The sequence below is a fragment of the Petaurus breviceps genome, unplaced genomic scaffold, assembly GCF_028583685.1.
Source record: "Petaurus breviceps papuanus isolate PSGF00001 unplaced genomic scaffold, PetGlider_PUasm1.0 101, whole genome shotgun sequence".
NCBI classification, from domain to species: Eukaryota; Metazoa; Chordata; class Mammalia; order Diprotodontia; family Petauridae; genus Petaurus; species Petaurus breviceps.
The window spans coordinates 8,961,456-8,980,639 of NW_027185575.1; the positions used below are offsets into that span (position 1 = coordinate 8,961,456).

Consider the following 19,184-nt stretch of genomic DNA (forward strand, 5'->3'; position numbering starts at 1 on the left):
GCTTCTTGCCCGAAAGACCACAGAAAAATCCCATTACCACTCAGGGGTCCTGTCCCAAGGACTCTGACGTGCGGTGCGGGGGCCTCTGGCTTAGGTCACCTCCGATTCACTCGAACCTTACCCGTCCTAGGACACCGACACCCTGGGTCCTGTCTTAGGCGGCCGAGGAGGGAGGAGTTGCCCGTCATGGAGTCACCCCCGTCTTACCCCAGGTGTCACACGTCCTCCATGGCCTGGAACCATACCTGAGGATCTCCCCCCTCTTGGAGGGTAAAAAGGGCCTGTTGGGTCAGAAGCATGTAGCCATCCTGACGGCGCCGTAGCTTGCAAACACAATACAAAAGCAAAATAATTACAAGAACAAACACCACGGTGGAGGAGGTTAAGCCTCCCCACTGTGAAAACCAGGTTGTAACATCATGCAGCCACTTAGACAGTCCGGAGAGAACGGCAGGATCGACAGAGGTGGAATTCACCGATGCAATAGCCAGTCTTAATTGTCTTATCTGTTGTTCGTATTCGGCAGACCAATTGCCTTCTTGCTTGTAAAGTTGAGGCGGTCGGACCACACAGCCTCCTGAGGAAACAGCCCGACACATGGTGACAGTTCCGGATCGACTGTGGGTGTGATTTGAAAACATAACGTCCCATTAAGTGATATTGTCCTGTTACTTTCCACCGGCCTAGTGTCGTTGTTGAGGTACAGAACAGGGAGCTTAAGGGTGTTGTTAACTGTAAATAAACGAGGAAAAACTTGTGCCGAAGAAGTCACAGGCATGGGTCTCGGGAAGGTGGAAAACAGTCCCCAGCGTAATTCCATCACGGCATTCTCAGCAAGGAGACCCAAGATGAGGAGGGTGAGTCGACAATCTGAAAGATAAGAAGAACAAGAATTCTCCTCACCCCCCAACCTGTCGGGGGTGGTGCCTTAATCAAGATCCCTAACTTTGTGAAGGGGCACCCATTGCTGTACCGCTGTTGGGTCATTATTTGGAAAAAAGGAAAGGTGGCCGGGCCTTCTTCCAACCACTTTTACAGGGCCATGCCATTGGCCCTCCTTATCCTGCCACATTACCCTGGAACCGGGCAGTGCCCGGTTAGGTGCGGGGAGGGTCAATGGAGAAGAGGTGGTGTTCTCACCGGAGGTGCTCCAGAACCTCATGGCGGCAGTGGTGCCGTCATCTCTAACTTGCAGGAAATTTAAGGTAAAGACAACCTGGGCCAACTCTTGACGAGTGACCGACCTGCATATTCCCCCTTTTTGTTTAAACAGGGCGGTCTTAAGTGTACGGTTTGCCCGTTCAACAAGGGCTTGCCCGGTAGGGTTGTAGGGGAGGCCTGTAGCATGTTGAATAGAAAATTCAGTACAGAACAAGGCAAAGGCCTTGGAAGTATATGCCGGGCCATTATCAGTCTTTAAGGCTAATGGCACTCCTAGGATAGAAATCATTTCATAGAGATGGGCAATAACAGCTCTGGTTGACTCACGAGGCTGCAGGGAAGCAAAGACAAAAGATGAGAAGGTATCAACACAAACATGGATAAACTTAGAGCCAAGATGTGTAACATCCATTTGCCAAAGCTCATTGGGGGCAGTACCTCGGGGGTTAAATGCGTCCTCCTTAATGCGAGGGCGGAAGGGGGCACACACAATACATGACCGGACAATAAGTCTGGCCTCGCTCTTCGGCACACCATAAAGAGCCCTAAGAGACTGAGCTGAGATATGGAACTTAGCATGTGCCAACTGTGCAGGGGAATCTTTCGGGGGGAGAGAGGGTGGGGAAAGGCTAACTGCGTGGAGGGCCTGGTCCGCTTGTGCGTTCCCAGAGTAAATGGGACCCACAGCAGTAATGTGCGACCGAACATGCAGCACATAAAGAGGGTGGCGCCTAAGATGAAGAAGCTCCTGAACCTCTTGAAGGAGCCTCAAGACCGCAGTGCGCGGAGAAATATACGCGGAAGGGAGGCGGGGCAGCATGAGGGCGCAATATTGGCTGTCTGTAATCAAATTAAAAGGAACATCAGCATATAGCCGAAGGGCTTGTTGCACAGCAAACAGCTCATTCTTTTGGGTGGATGTATATGGAGTATTGAAAAGCCAGGTGTGGGGAACACTCGGATCATGAACTACTGCGCGGAGGTCCTTTGTTGCATCAGTAAAAACATTAGGGCCCTGCACGGGCACGCCAGACACCACCGGTATAGGGGGTCTCAGCTCCAAAGAGGCAAACATACGGAGCAAAGCAGGGCGAGAGACCTTACAAGTCCTCACCGAAGTCAGAAGGGTCGCCCAGGACAGGGACTCCTGGGCTAAAGTCATGGCAAGCTCCGGGGAAATGGAGCAATTCAAGGCAAAGTCGCACCCAAACAGGCAACGACAACGATGTAAAGCCTGAAGGGCAAAAAGGCAATAAGCCTCCCATTTATCCACCAGGGACGCCTTGCTCACCTTTGGGTATAACCACTCTAGACATCCCTGCTTTTGGAACAGGCAGCCCCACTGTGGGCCGCTGTCACTCAGTACTTGGAAATAAACTGGAGAGCCGGGAATGTAACGAGTCAAGGTGGTCTGGGCCCTCTTCAGAACCTCCTCGACTGCCTGAACCGCCTCTGGGGTCCAACTCCTCGGGGAACTCAGCGAAGAGTCTCCTCGGAGCAGCTCATACAAAGGTTGCATCACACTGGCAGGCAAGGGGGCTGTGGCTCTAATCCATTGGAAGGCGCCAACCAGCCTCTGGAAGTCATTCAAGGTCTTATAAGCACTCAATTTGATAGGAGGCAAGGTCCTTTGAACAGTACTAGCGGTAATCCTGTGTCCCAAATACTCATAGGGGGGGTGCCTCTGTACCTTCTCGGGAGCTATAACAAAATTCTGTTGAGCCAATGCCTGCATCATGAAGGAAAGGCATTCCTGTACCTCTCCAGCTGTGGGGCCAGCAACAAGAATATCATCCATGTAATGGATAATTATGAACTCTTTGTATTGATCCCTAATTGGCTCCAAAATCTGGGCGACATAGAACTGGCAGAGGGTAGGGCTATTAGCCATTCCTTGGGGCAGAACCTTAAACTGAAACCTCTTAGAGGGAGCCTGGAAATTTATAGAGGGTACAGAAAAGGCAAACTTCTCCCTGTCCCCAGGGTGCAGGGGAATGCTGTAAAAGCAGTCCTGGATATCAATGACAGCGATATGCCAATTTTGGGGGATAGCTACGGGCATAGGTAAGCCAGGCTGTAATGAGCCCATCGGGAGCAAACAGGCATTTATAGCTCTGAGGTCTACGAGCATCCTCCATTTTCCTGATTTCTTCTTAATGACAAAAACTGGGGAATTATATGGGCTAAAGGAGGGTTCAATCCTATCATCCTGCAAAAGGGAGCCAACAATTTTTTGTAAAGCAGTGAGCTTCTCGGCTTTAAGGGGCCACTGCTCAACCCAGACCGGGCGGTTATTTGTCCAGGTCAATTTCGGGGCGAAGCTCAAATCGAGAGTGGTCCCTATCCATTTCCCGGTAAGCAGTCCGGGGTTACTAAGGAGAGTTGCATTTGCGCAAGGACATCCCGCCCCCACAGAGCATAAGGCAGCTCGGGGAGACACAAAGGAGTGAACCTGCCTGCATTATCATCCACCGACCACGAGAGGGCACGAGCCGATCTCTGAGCTTTCTTGTTCCCCCCCACTCCCTGGACCGGTGTGGATGCAACCATCAAGGGCCATTCTTTCCTCCACTGATCCAAATTAATGACTGAACAATCAGCCCCCGTATCAATGATCCCTAAGATCGGATAAGTCTCAACATGAATAATCAAAGTGGGATGGTTCAAAGTGATGGAACGAGCCCAATTCAATTGGCAAGGATGCTGGGATGAGGGGCCGAAGGGAAACGCCTTAGCAATGATCTGATCAGCCCGTATGGAGACGGGGGTGCAGTGTGGATTAAACAGGGTCAACATTGCCTCCATATCCTCTGCTACTTGGGTGGGGACCTCAAAGTCAGGAGAGCCTTCTAGGCCTGTCACTACAGCTGGGTGGAAAGGCAACTGGGCAGGGACTGTTATCGCCTCTCCAGGGGGAAGTGTAAAGATGTAGGGTTGTTTTCCAGGAGAGGCCCTGACTCTTACAAACTGAGGATAATTGCCGCTTAACGAGGATGGGGGAGGGGCCCTGCGGCTGGGCCCCTCCACCCGCCGTTTCCCTGCGGTTGAGATCCGGGGGAGACCCCGGTCTCCAAAGGGGCTTGTTCGCTGCCCTGTTTATTCTTGGCGCGACAAAACCGCGCTATGTGGCCAAGGCGTCCACAGTTAAAACACTTAGGAGGTGTTCCCCTGGAGGTGGCTTTGCACTGGGCCTTATAATGGCCGTATTGACCACATTGAAAACAAGCCTGCCTGCCGGGACCTTTCTGGGCTGACGAGCTGAGTTGTTGTATAGCCGCCAAGAGGCTCTGTTCCCTCTCTGTATTCGAGACTGTCAATTTTTCCAGCGCCTGTACAAGCTGGCGGTCCCTATCCTGGGCAGTGCAAACCAACTGTGCAATAGGATTTTCCGGGGGCAGGTCCATTAACTTATCTATGACGTCCTCCAAGGGGGCCTCCGATGGCAGGGATGCCACCGCAGCTGCCTCCCTGGAGCGCAAGCCTTCCTTAACCAACTGCTTAATGAGTATGTCCATCCCAGGGCCGCTGCCTAGGGTCCTATGGACCGTCTCCTGAACTTGGTTAACAAAAGAAAGGGGGGTCTGATCAGGTCTTTGTTTCAGGCCGACTAATTTAGGGCCCCCTGTCATACCCTTGGCAGAAACCTTCTCCCAGGCCGCTATGTGTGCGGCCTTGACATCATCTAATTCTAACTGCCCATAGGCTGCCTGCACGGCCGGGTTGGAAAAATGGCCAGTGCCACAAATTAAGTGCTCAGTGTCTTGAGGGGCCCTGCCGGGTCTAAGTCGGGCCAAATGCCTGGCCTCCCTATTCACTTGTGCCTGGAAGGCAAGATGCATAGCAGGGTCTAGACAGGACATAGCTAGCTCGTCAAAATCCCCCGGGGTCCAGGGGTGAGCGGTCACCAGGTTCATAAGTAGCCTCCTAACATAGGGTGAAGAAGGGCCATACTTAGTCACCGCCTCTTTGAACTCTTTCAGTGTCTTATATGGGATGGGAGAATGAGTACGCTGACCCGTAAGTGGATCAGTCAAAATGGGATAGACATCCCAAGAGGCGAAGTCCACCTCCGCGCCCGCCTCCGCCGCCACACGGAGGCTCCGCCTTATTAACCCCTCTCCCTCACAAATATTCGCCTCTCGCCCTTTCTCATAATGAGGAGGCGGGGGCGGAGGGCAGGGAGGGGCGACATATGCGGAACTAGCAGCGAAAGACCGGGCAGGACAGTAATTGCCTGGCAAACAGGAGGTGCTTGGTGGCAAGGCGGAGGTAAAGGGCGTGGAAGCGGGGAGCACGCCCCCTGCATCCGTTTCCCCTTTGTTCTCCCGTCTCTCCCTCCTCTCCCTACGTGAGGGAGTGCCCTTCCGGGTCCTTCTTCTCTCCCTCGATCCCTGGGCGCCCTCCTGGCGCCCACTCCCTCCACCCTCATCCTCCCCCTCTGAACTGCTAGCGGAACTATCCGCCGCCTGATTCATTACCACAGCTCTTAAGTCCTCCCACGGATATTGACCGAAGCCCCCTGGGTCCTTCAATTCCTTATCCTTTCCTTTTTCTAACTCTGAATCTGACCCGGCTAATGAGGAGCCCACCTGTGTGGCCAAGGACCGGGAAGCGGCGATCGGGGAAGGATTCAATGCCGCGTCCACTATCTTAAAAACCGAAAAATCAGTGGGTGTTAGCGAACCAGGGCAGCCATTCTCAAAAGCTGCCATCTGCTGTCCCACAACTCTCCATTTATCGGCCTGTATGCCGACATTCCTGACCCAAGGGCATATGTCCCAGATCTTATCTATAAACTCCCTACAGGTCTTAATGGGGATTTTTGCCCCCCTTTGGGCGCAGAGCTTATAAAGTTGTGCCGTTATCACCCCCTTCTCCTCCTCCTCCGGCCTAAATACAGGGATACTATGCCCTGTTCCCATCCTATCCTCTTCCCGAGGCTACCGTGGCCTCGAGGCTGTCTGGCGACTGGAGCAGACCAGCTGCATCCAGCAGGCCGTCCGCCAGCTAGTCGTCCCGAAGGGTCAGCCCCACGTTGGGCGCCAAAATCTGTTGCGGGCGTTTGCCCTCACAACAGATCTAGACGACTAGCCCCACGGCCCTCTCACTTACCCATCCCGGGTCTTCGGTCGTCACCGGCCCCTCACGGGGAAAAACACCAGACAGAAGGCGGAGGAGTGAAGCGGGGTGGTTTATTCTTCAGCAGTTACATGGCGGAGAGAGAGAGAGAGAGAGCGCCCTCTCACACAAGAAAATATATAGCGAATCCGAGCCAATCACATCGCAGTTTTACATTTATGGCCTTATATGGTGATCACCCCCATGGCCTTATATGGAGATCACCCCATATTCATTCAAAGCAACCATGGCACCACCCAAAACCCCTCCCCCTCCCCCATCAATCAAACATCAATAAAATGAGCATTTCTATATGCATAGAACAGAAAATGAAGATTGTACATGAAATTATGTGTCTCTTATGTATAGCTTGGTTTTTAAAATGCATTTAAAAATTCAACTTGTAACTTTCAAAGCTGTCCTGTTTGTCTGGGATTCCTTCTTGTCCTTCCTTCTCTTCTCTCCTGTGCATTTGGAAAAAAAATTCTTCGGTTATTCTCTTCTATCTTTTTTCTTTTTGGTAACCCTGTCCATTCCATCTACTCCTCACTTGAAAAAACAAAACAAAACCCTTTAAAAAATTTTATAATCAAACAAAACACAAATTCCCACATTTATCATATTTAAAAATGTATGTCTCATCCTGTACCTTGATTCTACCACCTCTCTATGAGGAAGTGGGAAGTGGGCTTCATCACTGGTCCTTTGTAATATTGACTGGCCATTGCATTGATCAGAATTCTTCCATCTTTCGGTCTGTTTTTCTGTAGATACTGTGTGGATAAAGCATTAGGTCTGGAATCAGAAAGACCTCAGACACTGACTAGCTGTCTAACCCCAAGTAAGTTACTTAGCCTCTACTAGCCTCAGTTTCCTCATCTGTAAAGTGGGGATAATAATAATAGCACCTACCTCCCATGTAGGTTGTGAATAATAGCACCTCCCAGGGTTGTTATGAATGAATGACTGCTAGGGCAGGATTGGACCCAGAGCTGGTAGTCTAGTGAATGCTGCTATTCTTGGGGTCCTTGGGCATAGGGTTTTAGAATATCTCCACAGAGGCTTAAAGGGAGGTGTGGAGGGGTGGCATGTCACCATGCCTTCCTCCTAGCAGTGGGAAATGGGCATAGCTTAGTTCTTCTAGGAGCTTGGAATGGTAGCTACGGCTAGACTGGGATGGGAGCTTTGGTCATGGAATGCCCTTTTGTCCTGACTTGAAAATTCTGTGATACACTCATATCTAGAGCTGATTGAGCAGAAACTCCCCTTTTGGAGAAGGGGAAAAGTGTGGCCCTCAGTTGAGGTTAAGTGGTTTACCTAACAAGGTCAGATACTTGGTCAATGCAAAGTTGATAACTGAATCCTCTCTCTATGAGGCTGTAATTTTCCTTTGTAGAGAAGCAGGCTGTAATATAGAAAGGGGACGGAAAGGAGAGTCAGAATGATGGAATCCTAATAAAGCTGTCCTTAGTCCCAATATTCTAACTTCATTATAGGCCCCACTGTACCTACCTAGGCACCCCCCCCCAATGTCCTAACTTCTTCATATATGCCTCACTGCTCACTAGAACAACAGGTGTGTCCCTGAACTTTTAGTTCTCACAGAAACAGCAGGTGTGTCCATACAATGGGATCCCAGCCACTGCCCCCAGACCCATTCCCATAGAAACAGGTGTGTTCTTGTACTCAACCACAATCATATCATCTATCTAGCCTAAGACAAGACCACAATACCTAACTATCTATCTTGATCAGACAGGACCACAATAGTTAACCAATTAGAGGGCAGCATGACCAAAATGTTTAACCATTGAACCATAGATGGGACCCCTCCTCTATTACCTAATCCCTTAACTAACTCCTCCTGCCTTTTAAATGTTAATCATATTCCCATATTCTATGTAAAATTTGATTGTGTAATCAGCATCTTTACCCTATAAAAATCCATCTTGCTTTCTCTGAAGTTGCTGGTTCCTCTTGGACATTAGCCAGCTTCATGAGAGACATCTATCTCAATAAATGCCTATACTTGGATTAGAGGTGGTCTGACTGAATTCTTTGAGATGGTTCCACCACAACACATCATGAAACCCTAACAGTTTTTGGATGGGCAGAGCCCACAAAGCACCTGGTCTTTATATAATCTGGAAGACCAAGAAAATTTATCACTATCTGTGCTTTCTGTTTATATCTGTCTGCTCTGTGTCTGTGTAAAAATCTCTGAGTCTGCCACCTTGTAAGACTTAAAATGCAGCCAGCCAGAAAAGAGAAATCTGTACCTGGGCTAGAAAGATTGATGGTCTCTTAAAGAAAGGTTGTTGGCAAACAAAACAAAACAAAACAAAACATCTCTCTCCCTCTCTCTACTTCCTTGGACTCTAGTCAATTTCTGGAGGTGGAGAAACAGACTGAAAAAGAGGAAGGGGAAACTTCTCCCCTAAGATCTATCTAAGGGGAAAGGGGTCACTTCATTGATCAAAGAGAGGCAGGTTTCAAGGCTGCACTTTGGAATAGGGCTAGCATTTAACCCTTTCCTGAGTCACAGAAAGAGAACTATGTGAAATCATTGGGAATATAGATCCAGGTAATTGAATTCATTCTGGTTATATTTTAAGTGAAATGCTGTCTCTCCTAATCAGAATTTGTTATACTATTTGGCATTAAGATAAATTAGGAAAATGCATAGATCTGAAAAAGAGGCACCTCAGAGATGAAGCTTTGAGCTCTCTGATATGGGGAAGAGGAGACTAGGTGCCACTGGATCTTTTCCAGAGTCCCACCCACCTTGACTGGAAGGTTCAAAGCTCTCACTTCCAAAGAAGTTTTTAAGGAGTGGACACAGAAGTGAAATTTATTTGAATAAAGGTTCAAAAAACCCACTAAGATTCCCCTCCCTGTAGTCCTACGGTACCTCTGATGAAGCTAGGGCTACAGTACCTTCTCAGTGTGGTCCAGCTCTGACCAGACCTGGGCCACAATGAAAAGTAAGAACCACAAAGATCCTCTTCCTCATGGTCCCAGCTCTTCCCAGGTTAGAGCCTTCTTCCTGTCATCCTGGTTCTGACCAAGCTAAGGCTGAGGTGAAAAGTTAGAAGAATGATAGGGAATTTGAATTAACCCTCCTTTACCTGATGAAAGGAAGGAGGGGGAGGCACAGCAGTTATAGCAGGACCCTACTGGCAGCAACCCTAGGTCCTTGGGCACCCTGAAGCCCACTCCTCTAGGTAAGCAGATGATCCTCTCCTCTCAAAACCCCAAGTCCTTGCCCCCACACCACCGGAACCTGGAGTTTCTACTCCAAGTTCCCTGAAGCCAAGTAAACTCTATCAGAAAGCTTGTGGGTTCCTCAGGGACCCTCCTCTTTATTCACCAAAAGCCTCTCCTCTTTTTTCACCAAAAGCCCCTCCTCAATGGCCCCCAGACTTTTAATGCAGATTCTGGACTCTACAACCTCCTGATGCTCCCTTGTCCTTAGTCCCTCCCACATAAGGAGTGGTGCCCTCTTTCTCCTTCCTTCCCAAATCAACCACCCTTACAACCTGACTCTGAAACTGTGGGGAGATGAGAAAAGGAGAGGGGGGAAAATGAAGTCAACCAGCCTCTATACTTGGTAAGCCCAATCTTCTATCAATTATTTTTATATGTGATTTGGAAATGCAATTAATGTCATTTTAAGTTTACTGTTTGTGCCATTATTGTGTTTCTAAATTGTAGTAAAATTCTCTTATATTGTAAAACTCAAATGACTATTGTGAGCCAGAAATAGTGTTAGACAAAGCAATTTTTAATCTGAATTTTTTTAAACTAAAAGACAGTGGGAAAAATTGTTTAAAACCAGTTATGTTATTTTATTAAGCCCTACTAATCCTGTTTTAAAGCTAAAACAAGTTGACTCTCACTTATGAAAATTGTAAAACTGTTAACTAAATTATCTGGGATTATTGTTATAATGTTAAAACCTAAAATTAATCCCACAGCAGTTCTAAGAGTAGACAGGGTAGACACTTCCCTTAGGAAGATGGCCAAGGTCGCCTCCAATGTAGGGCTATAGGGGGTGACTGGAGGCCACATGTGCCAGCTACTATATACTGGAATCCTAAAAATAAAATATGAGAACCCTGAAAGACATACTCGTAAGAAAAAAGAAAAATTAGCATTGAAAATAGGGGACTTATGCAAATAAAATATATGATTTTCATCAGTCCAGAGGAAGAATATCATAGCGTGAACAGGCAGATCAACCCTTTCTTTGGGGTCCCTATTGATTTTTCCTTATTTGCAAACTTGTCAGATCCCTAGAAACTATTTAGTGGACATTGTCATCAGCCCCAGGGGAAAGAGAAAAAAAGAGCTTGCTTGGGTTATGAAGTTCCTAAACAATGAACTTGGCTTACTGAGAATTGAAATCTCTTATGTATGTAAGTCATGGTAAATTTTTATTCCTTATTTTAACTCCATAAGAGTAAAAACAATTGTATCTAGCCCTAAGTTGTGACTGGTGAGACTTGCTATTTGAAGTAAAAACTGCTGGGACCACAACTAGTTTTATTTTGAGTTTGAATTTAGATAATAGTTGTCTGCATTAAATCAGTATCTGAGAGAAATGCCACAATCTGCTCAGAGGGAATCCTGCTACAGGTGAAGGTTTGCTTTTGGGAAAGCGGAGAGGACAATTCTAGCTTCAGTCTAAGATGGGACCCTCCCAGCTCAGTTTCCCCATTGCCTTCCTTTGAAAAGGAATGTTTTTCACGTGGCTATTTATTCCTGAGTCTGGCTGAGAGATAGAATTAAAGTGACTCTTATCTGAATTCAAGCAGAGTTAAGTTTTATCCTGTCATATCTGGCTTGTCCCTGCTTTTTCCTTTTATGAGAAATTTCTCTAATTAGAGAAAGTAGTCAGTAAAAGATATGAATACAATGCAGGTGAGTGAAATCTTGCTGTTTTTAATCTGAATGTGTAGTCATTGCATATTCCAAACAACTGGATAAATTAATACACAGGCTTGTCATCTGCCTGCCTGAAAAGTCAAGTGAAAAGAAGTTTGTGAAACAAAGGTACAAACACAATGTTAATCATTATCCCATAGACTAAGCTATCTGAGCTACTAATAAAATGCATGTTAGATCTGAGCTATTCAGCCTAAAATTATATTCCTTCCTACAGCCTAAATAATTTAGCAAAAGGGTACTTGGCATAGTCAACTTCGTGTTACTAGATATATCTGTCTTTCTCCTTATATCTACGGCCCTGAATATTGAACTTGCCCGTCAGATTTGTGTCTCTCAGATTACAGGCCAATTCACCTACAGTTGGCAGCAAACAGTGGATGCCAGTCCATACTCACCCATCATCCCCTGGATGTGGCCTATGTTTGGTTCCAGTCAACCTCCTCCTTGGGACCCACTGAGACAGGGACAGCTCTACTCCCCTTTTCAATCTGAAGAAGCCATGGAAGCAGAGACCTTCATCTCTTTTCCCAAATGAATTTGGGTCCCAGCTCTTTGAGGGGGGAATGATGGAATCCTAATAAAACTGTCCTCAGTCCCAATATTCTAACTTCATTATAGGCCCCACTGTACCTACCTAGCCCCCCCCCCCGCAATGTCCTAACTTCTTCATATATGCCTCACTGCTCACTAGAACAACAGGTGTGTCCCTGAACTCTTAGTTCCCACAGAAACAGCAGGTGTGTCCATATGATGGGATCTCAGCCACTGCCTCCAGACCCATTCCCACAGAAACAAGTGTGTTCTTGTACTCAACCATAGTCTCATCATCTATCTAACCCAAGACAAGATCACAATACCTAACTATCTATCTTGATCAGACAGGACCACAATAGCTAACCAATTAGAGGGCAGCACGACCAAAATGTTTAACCACTGAACCATAGATGGGACCCCTCCTCTATTATCTAATCCGTTAACTAACATCTCCTGCCTTTTAAATGTTAATCATATTCCCATATTCTATGTAAAATTTGATTGTGTAATCAGCATCTTTACCCTATAAAAATCCATCTTGCTTTCTCTGAAGTTGTTGGTTCTTCTTGGACGTTAGCCAGCTTCATGAGAGGCGTAAATCTCAATAAATGCCTATACTTGGATTAGAGGTGGTCTGACTCTGAATTCTTTGAGATGGTTCCACCACAACACATCATGAAACCCCAATAGTTTTTGGGTGGGTATAGTCCCCACCGTAACAAGACCAGGATTCAAATCCTGCCTGTGACTTATTAAGTGTTGTGATGAGCAAGTCCCTTCACTTTTGCCTGCCTCAGTTTCCTCCTTGTCAAAATGAGGGATTTATTAGGATCACAGACTGAATGCTAGAGGAAACCTTAGAAGTTACCCCTTAATTTTATAGATAAGGAAATGGAGGCCCAGAACCTTGAAATGATTTACCCAAGGGCCAGGATTTGAGTACCCAGGTTCTCTGACATCTTGTCTTTTACTCTTTCCCCCTTCTCACAGCTGCTTCAGAGTTAAATTTGTAATAGATTGCTATGACTTTTACTAACTCCATAGTCAAAGGTAGCATATTTTATTAGAGTACTATCTCTTTTTCTCCTTTGTCTTCTTTGTTTCTTCCCCCCTTCTTCTTTTCCTTCTTTCCTCCCTCCCTCTCTTTCTCTCTCTTCCTTCCTTCTTTCCTTCCTTCCTTCCTTCCTTCCTTCCTTCCTTCCTTCCTTCCTTCCTTCCTTCCTTCCTTCCTTCCTTCCTTCCTTCCTTCCTTCCTTCCTTTCCTTCTTTCTTTTGTTCTTTCTTTCCTTTTCCTCCCTCTTTTTTCTTTTCTTCTCTTTCTTTCCTCTTTTCTTCACTTACTGAATACTCTATCACAAAGAACAGTATCTTTATTCATACAACAAAAATAAAATTAAAACTTAACTCATTAAATGTAATATGAATGTCAGAGAGGCGATGTACAATGGATAAAGGCCAGGCTTTGAAGTCAGGAAGATTAACGATATCTAAGTCGATATGTCCAAGAGGCCTTTGTTGACTCTAAAAAGTTGGGGCCAATCAGGTTTAATAGTGTGTGTGTGTGTGTGTGTGTGTGTGTTATGGCGAGGTTGCTGTGTCAGGAATCTGCTTCCTACCCCTTGGTGTCAAGGTCCCAATGATTTTCTAAGTAACTTTCCATCCTTTAAATAACTAAGTAGTCCTCTTGTCATGGGTAGCACTAAGGTAGGAAAAAAGGGAGCAAATGTGAAGTCCTTAAGCCTTTCCTTCCTTCTTGGGCCAGGCTGAGTCTCAAAGGCTCTCAGTGTGGTCCTTGTGATGGGCGATGCCGCATCTTTGCAGGTCGAGGCGGGTCTCCTAATCAGGATGACACCCCGGCACAGTTCTGGCGGATTTCTCCTCCTGACGTGAGGTGGTGATGACGAACAGGACAGACAGGGGAGGACAGAAGGGCCTGGCGTGCTATGATCCATGGCGTCCTGAAGAGTCGGACACGATTGGGCAACAAGGGGTCAAAACCCTTCCCACTTTAGAGCAGAGGCACTAGGCTAAGGGAGCTGTCCAAGGTGACAGCTGGGTTGAGTGGCTGGGACCAGTACTGAACTCAGCTCTTTCCAACTCCGGACCCAGCGCTCCCTGCACCATGGCGCCCCCCAGCGGCCAGTGCCTTCACTTCGAAGATGACTTCACTTGCTCACATATTTCTTCTTTGTATTTGGTTTGCAACAAGAACTTGTTCATTCTCCCATTGGAATTCAAGCTCCCTGAAGGCAGGGTCATCCCTTTAACCTCAGCCTCGTGCTTGTTACCCTGCATGCATTTAACAAAGGTCGACGGCCTGACTTCGCCGCTTCTCTGGGACTCAGTTTCCTCCTCTGTAAAATGAGTATAATGATAAGTCCTCATTGGCAGGGTTGTTTTGAGGATCAGATGAGATCATTGCAAACCTTAGAGTGCGATAGAAAGGATAACTTTATTATTTTGGTGATAAAAATATTATTATTATTATCGGGCGGATCACTTCTCCTCTCTGGGCCTCAGTTCCTCATTTGCAAAATGAATGCGACTTCCTCTAGAGCCTTAGAATCCCTCCCTCTTCTTCATTTCCATTCCATTACTGCAGCTTCGCGTTTTGATAATTTTGTCCCTGCCCGGCCACCTCCGCCTCCTCCGGTAGGCCCAGCCCCTCCGTGCGCGCTCCCGGGATGTCTGGCCGCCCACGTGGTCGTGACCCGCTCGGCGCGCGCGCGCAGCTCCGTAAGTGGGGCGGGGGCGGGGGTACGGGGCGGTGGGGGCTGAGGAGGGGCGCACGTGGCTGCGCGGGCGGGGGCGGAGGGGGTGGCAGCGCGCAGCGCGGGTGGCGCGGGGAGGGGAGTGGGGGCGAGCAGGCGCCGCGAGGGGCCGGCGGAGCGGGGTGGGGTGGCTGGGGGAGCCGGACTCTGGACACCTCCGGGCCCGCTGACGGGCTCGGCGCGGCGCCACAGCATAGCGGGGAGCGCGCCCGCCCAGGGTCCCAAGGAGGCGGGTTCGAGTCCCGCCGGCGGCGACCCCAGTTTGTAAAATGATTCTCGATGATCATGGCTGTAGGCGCGTGTTAGCCCCGATGTATGCCCATGGCCAGCGCACTAACAGCAAGCCATCAGTCCTTGCCTCTCCAGGCAGCAGGGGCTTAATAAATGCTCACACTTCCAGTATACAGTGGGGTCAGCTAGGTGGCGCTGTGCGTACAGCGCCGGGACGGGGGTCCCTTAATTGTATTGGTAAAAGAAACTGGAGCTTTGGCCAAGGAAACCCCAAATGGCAGGGAAGGGGGTGTCAGGAAGGTCCAGGTACACAGTAAGTGATTAATTATTGCTTCTCCCTGGGCAGTAAGCGCTTGATAAATGCTTTCCCAGTATACAGTAAGTGATTAATAAATGCTCCTCTTCAGGAGGAGGTGCTTGTAGCTGAGGGGTTAACATAGACTCACACACATATGCATATCTATTTAGATTTAGATAATTGCATTTCAGCATCATTGGTTACCTTGGTAATAATCCCTTGTTTTTTTTTAAAAACCATTTCCTGAAGGCTTCAGGATATGTAAACATTCTAATAATAATTGTAATGATAGCCATAACACATCTATAAAGTGCTTTGTGGCTTGCAAAGCGCTTTACATCTATTAACTTGATTTGTTTTGGGAAAGTAGGTGCTTTTACTCCCATTTTACAGATGGGGTAACTGAAGCTCGTGAAAGTTAAGTGATTTGCTGAGGATCATACAACCCGTCAGTGTTTTGAGTTGAGATCTGAATCAGGGTGGTCCTAACACCAGGTCCAGTTCTCTGTCCACTGCATCCCTTCTCATGGGGGTAGAGAAGGGGGATGCAGTTTCCTAGGGTGCCGGTGTGGTGGGGATGTTCATGTCAGAAGCTGAAATCATTACGAGAATGGGGTTGAGTAAGTCAGAAGATAAAGTTCTGCCAGCATTTATTAAACCTGCTGCCTGTCTGGTTCAACCTCATCATTTTACAGATGAGGAAACTGAGGCCTAGGGGGAGGTTAACTGGGACTTGCCTACCTTGGTAGGTGCTGGGGATACTAAGACAGAAATGGGAATAATCTCTGTCATCAAGAAGCTTAAATTGGAATAGGGGAGACCACTTAGACAAAGGTAATTAAATGCTGCACACAAAGCACTTTGGGGAATTGGACCAAAAGCTGGAGACTGGGCAGGGCACAAAGTCCCAGTTCACAAAGGTCGCTCAGGCTGCACCTTCAAGGGACCCAAGGATTCCAAGAGGCCGGAAATGCAATGTGGTGCCCAGAGCAGCAAGTAGGTGGATTTGGGGGGATTCTTGGGCATGGGGAGAAGGAGGATATGTAAATATGTAATAAAAGTCTGGGAAGACAGGTTAGGACCAGAGAGTAAAGAACTTTAAATGCCAGAGGAGTTTGTATTTATCCTAGAAGCAATTTGGGGAAGAGACATACTCAGATCTGTGTTTAAGGATGTCTATTTACTTACCTACATGTCTGTCCATCCATCATCTATCTAATAAATAAATAGACTCAGATCTGTGCTTTAAGGATATCTATCTATCAACCTACATGTCTGTCTGTCTACCATCCAATAAATATACTCAGACTTGCGCTTCAAGGTTACTGTGTGTTGTATAGCAAGCACCCTAGCACACCCAGGAGGGCCTACTAGCACAGGTCTTTTGATCTGCTTTATAAAGGAAAGATAGCTTTAAAGGGGTTGACAATCCTACTTTTAATTACATTCACTAGTTCAGGGGAAAGGTCAGCACCCTGAACTTGGAGAAAATACAAGCAGAAAAATTAGCACAAAGACCAACAGACAGGGCTCCAGCTGTCTGAGTAAAGCAACATTGCTGTACACTTTACATTCATTGCTGGATTGAGAGAGCACAGACAACGTCTGAGTAGTGGGGGGTGGGGTGGGGTTCTGAACCTGCTCAGAGTCTCCACCAGGAAATCAAAAGATCCTTCTCATGAGCCAACCCCCAAAGCAAAATGCTAACGTCCTGGAATATATAACAAAGACAGCCCCTGATTGGCTCAGAGCCAGAAGGCACTAAAGGCACAGCCGTGAATTATCAGGGTTCAACAGAGATTAATCCTTCAGATGTTTATAATTTAGCCTGAGCCTGGGAAACTGAACAAGAAGAAGAAAACCCCCCCACAAAAATCCCCCCTTGCTTGTGCTTATACACACATATATATCCACTTAAAGCACAGGCCTGAGCACATACATGTACAGTGTGTGTATACTTATTGTTTTATATATGTAGTAAGCAATTATATGCATCTTATTTATAAACATTTACACTAAACATTTATATATGTACATATATTTGTATGTTGTATATGTATGCATGTGTATGAACTTGTAGACCTATACCTTTCTCTCTTCTCTCTTCCTCTCTTCTTCTTTCTCTCTCTTCCTCTTTCTCTCCTCTCTCTCTCTTCCTCTCTCCTCTTCCTCTCTTTCTCTCTTTCTCTTCCTCTCTTTCTCCTCTCTCCTCTCCCTCTCTCTCCTTTCTTCCTCTCTTTCTCTCTCTTCCTCTTTCTCTCTTCTCTCCCTCTCTCCTCTCTCTCTTCCTCTTTCTCCTCTCTCTCTCCCCCTCCCTCCCTCCCTCTCTCCCTTCCCTTTATGGATTAGAGAGATGGATTAGAGGATGGATTAGAGAGATGAGGGACCCATTAGCAAAATTTTTGCCCAGGCTGCCCTTGGTTGCTTCCTTCCACTCTTTTCTTAGCCCCTCGCCTGCTGGCCCCCAGACTGCTCAGTCTGGTCACTAACACTCCCCGGGCCAGGCCAGGCCATGACTGTCGGGTCCAGTGTGTGGCCACCCTCCAGCTCTGGCCGCTGGGCATTTTCCTGGCTGTCCCTTGTGCCTGGACGACCTCCCTCCTCGTCTCTCCCTCTTGGCCCCTAGTGTTGAGCACAGCACCTGGCACATATGCTTTTCATAGGTGCTGATCCATTGGCTTCCTTTAAATCTCAGCTAAAATTCCACCTTCTGTGAGAAGCCTTTCCCCCTCCTCTTTAATCTTGGCGCTTTCCCTCAAAGGTTATCTCTATTTTCTTCTGTTTGTAGTCATTTGTCCCTAATATTTGTGTGTTGTCTCCCAGAGCCTGGGGGCTTTGTGAGAGCTGGGGCTGCCTTTTCCTTCTTACTTGTGCTTTTCTTTCACTGGTGCTTAGCACTTGCAGTGCCTGGCACATAGCAGGTGCCTAATAAGTGCTGGTTGACCGATTTCTCTCCCTCTCCTTGTGCCCTTGTAGCTGGTGCCCGAGGTAACCAGAGCCAGGAGTGTGGTCCCATCTCCTCTCCATGGGAGCTTTCCTCCTGAAGCTTGAGGCTGTAGCCCAGCAAACCATCCACAGGACTCACCTGGTGCTGCCTCTGCTGTGCTCTGAACTGCACTGCCTCAGGTAGAGGGCATGCCGCCTCCAGCATTGCCCTTGCCCCTTTACGGTTCCCACCGATACCCCAATCCAGGCCCTCCTAACTGCCTTTTTTTTTTTTTAAAGCAATCGGGGTTAAGTAACTTGCTCAAGGTTACACGGCCAGTTATTTCTGGGTGTGGTGCTGAGTATCTGAGCCCAGATTTGATCCAGGTCATCCCAACACTGGAGCTGGTGCTCTTACTCGCTGAGCCACCTGGCTGCCCCTAAGCAATTGGGGTTAAGTAACTTGCTCAAGGTTATACGACCAGGTGTTTCTGGGTGGGAGCTAAGTGTGTGAGCCCGGGATTCGATCTCCAGGTCTTCTCAACACTGGAGCCGGTGCTCTTACTCGATGTGCTACCTGGCCGCCCCCCCCTAACTGCCTCTTATTGGTTCTTTTCAGACAGACCCTCATGGCTGAGCACCTGGAGGCTGCGCCCATGAAGGCCCAGCCTGCGGCTACAGCCAAGGAGGACGCAGGGAACAAGGTGAGGGGAAGCAAGGACTGGGGGCTGAAGAAGTGGGAAGAAGCAGAGCCCCAAGCTAAGAGGCTGAAGAACAGTGGGGAAGAGGAGGAGCACAGCAGAAAACTCCCCAAAAGGAAGATTGTGCTGCTGATGGCCTATTCGGGGAAAGGTTACCATGGAATGCAGGTATGTGAGCAGTCTCCTGGCTGCCCACGGCCGGGGTGGCTCTGCTGCCTGATCTCTGAGACTCCGACTTTCTGAAGGCCGCACCTGGCTGTGGTCCTGGGCAAGACCCTGGATCTCTCACTGGCCTGCTTTGGTACAGACTCGCCTCCCGTGGGCTCCCCATCCCAGTGAAATCACAGGTCCATCACAAGTGTGTAAAGAAAAAAGCTTTTAAAGAAAAATGTTAAAGAGTCTTACTCCAATAGTGATGTTTAGACTAGAGCAGATAAAACTGGGGTGGAGAGGGGGGAGGAACATGACGTGATGTTTATTTCTAGTTATTTGGAG

At 47.8% G+C, this 19,184-nt stretch overlaps 1 protein-coding gene and 1 long non-coding RNA gene across 6 annotated transcripts in view; one reads left to right on the forward strand and one right to left on the reverse strand.

Moving 5' to 3' along the window:
• Positions 1-5,940: 5,940 nt before the first annotated feature.
• LOC138159689 (uncharacterized) lies at positions 5,941-12,385 on the reverse strand. 2 transcript variants are annotated; one of them, XR_011167958.1, is made up of 4 exons: positions 11,625-12,385; positions 7,597-7,684; positions 6,929-7,052; positions 5,941-6,828 (listed from the first exon to the last, which is right to left on the reverse strand). It is a non-coding gene; the product is annotated as an uncharacterized lncRNA (long non-coding RNA). The 2 variants fall into 2 exon arrangements; XR_011167951.1 differs by lacking the exon at positions 7,597-7,684.
• LOC138159441 (pseudouridylate synthase 1 homolog) overlaps positions 9,760-19,184 on the forward strand; it is a 26,336-nt gene continuing 16,911 nt past the window's right edge. The window contains exons 1-4 of one of the 4 annotated variants that reach the window (XM_069085835.1): positions 9,760-9,889; positions 14,366-14,499; positions 18,040-18,189; positions 18,608-18,857. In XM_069085835.1, coding sequence (XP_068941936.1) covers positions 18,089-18,189; positions 18,608-18,857 — 351 coding nt within the window. In that variant the 5' untranslated portion in view covers positions 9,760-9,889; positions 14,366-14,499; positions 18,040-18,088. Of the gene's footprint in view, positions 9,890-11,566; positions 12,390-14,365; positions 14,500-15,802; positions 16,060-18,039; positions 18,190-18,607; positions 18,858-19,184 lie in introns of those variants that run through there. The other 3 variants (XM_069085930.1, XM_069085893.1, XR_011167947.1) reach the window with 3 other exon arrangements.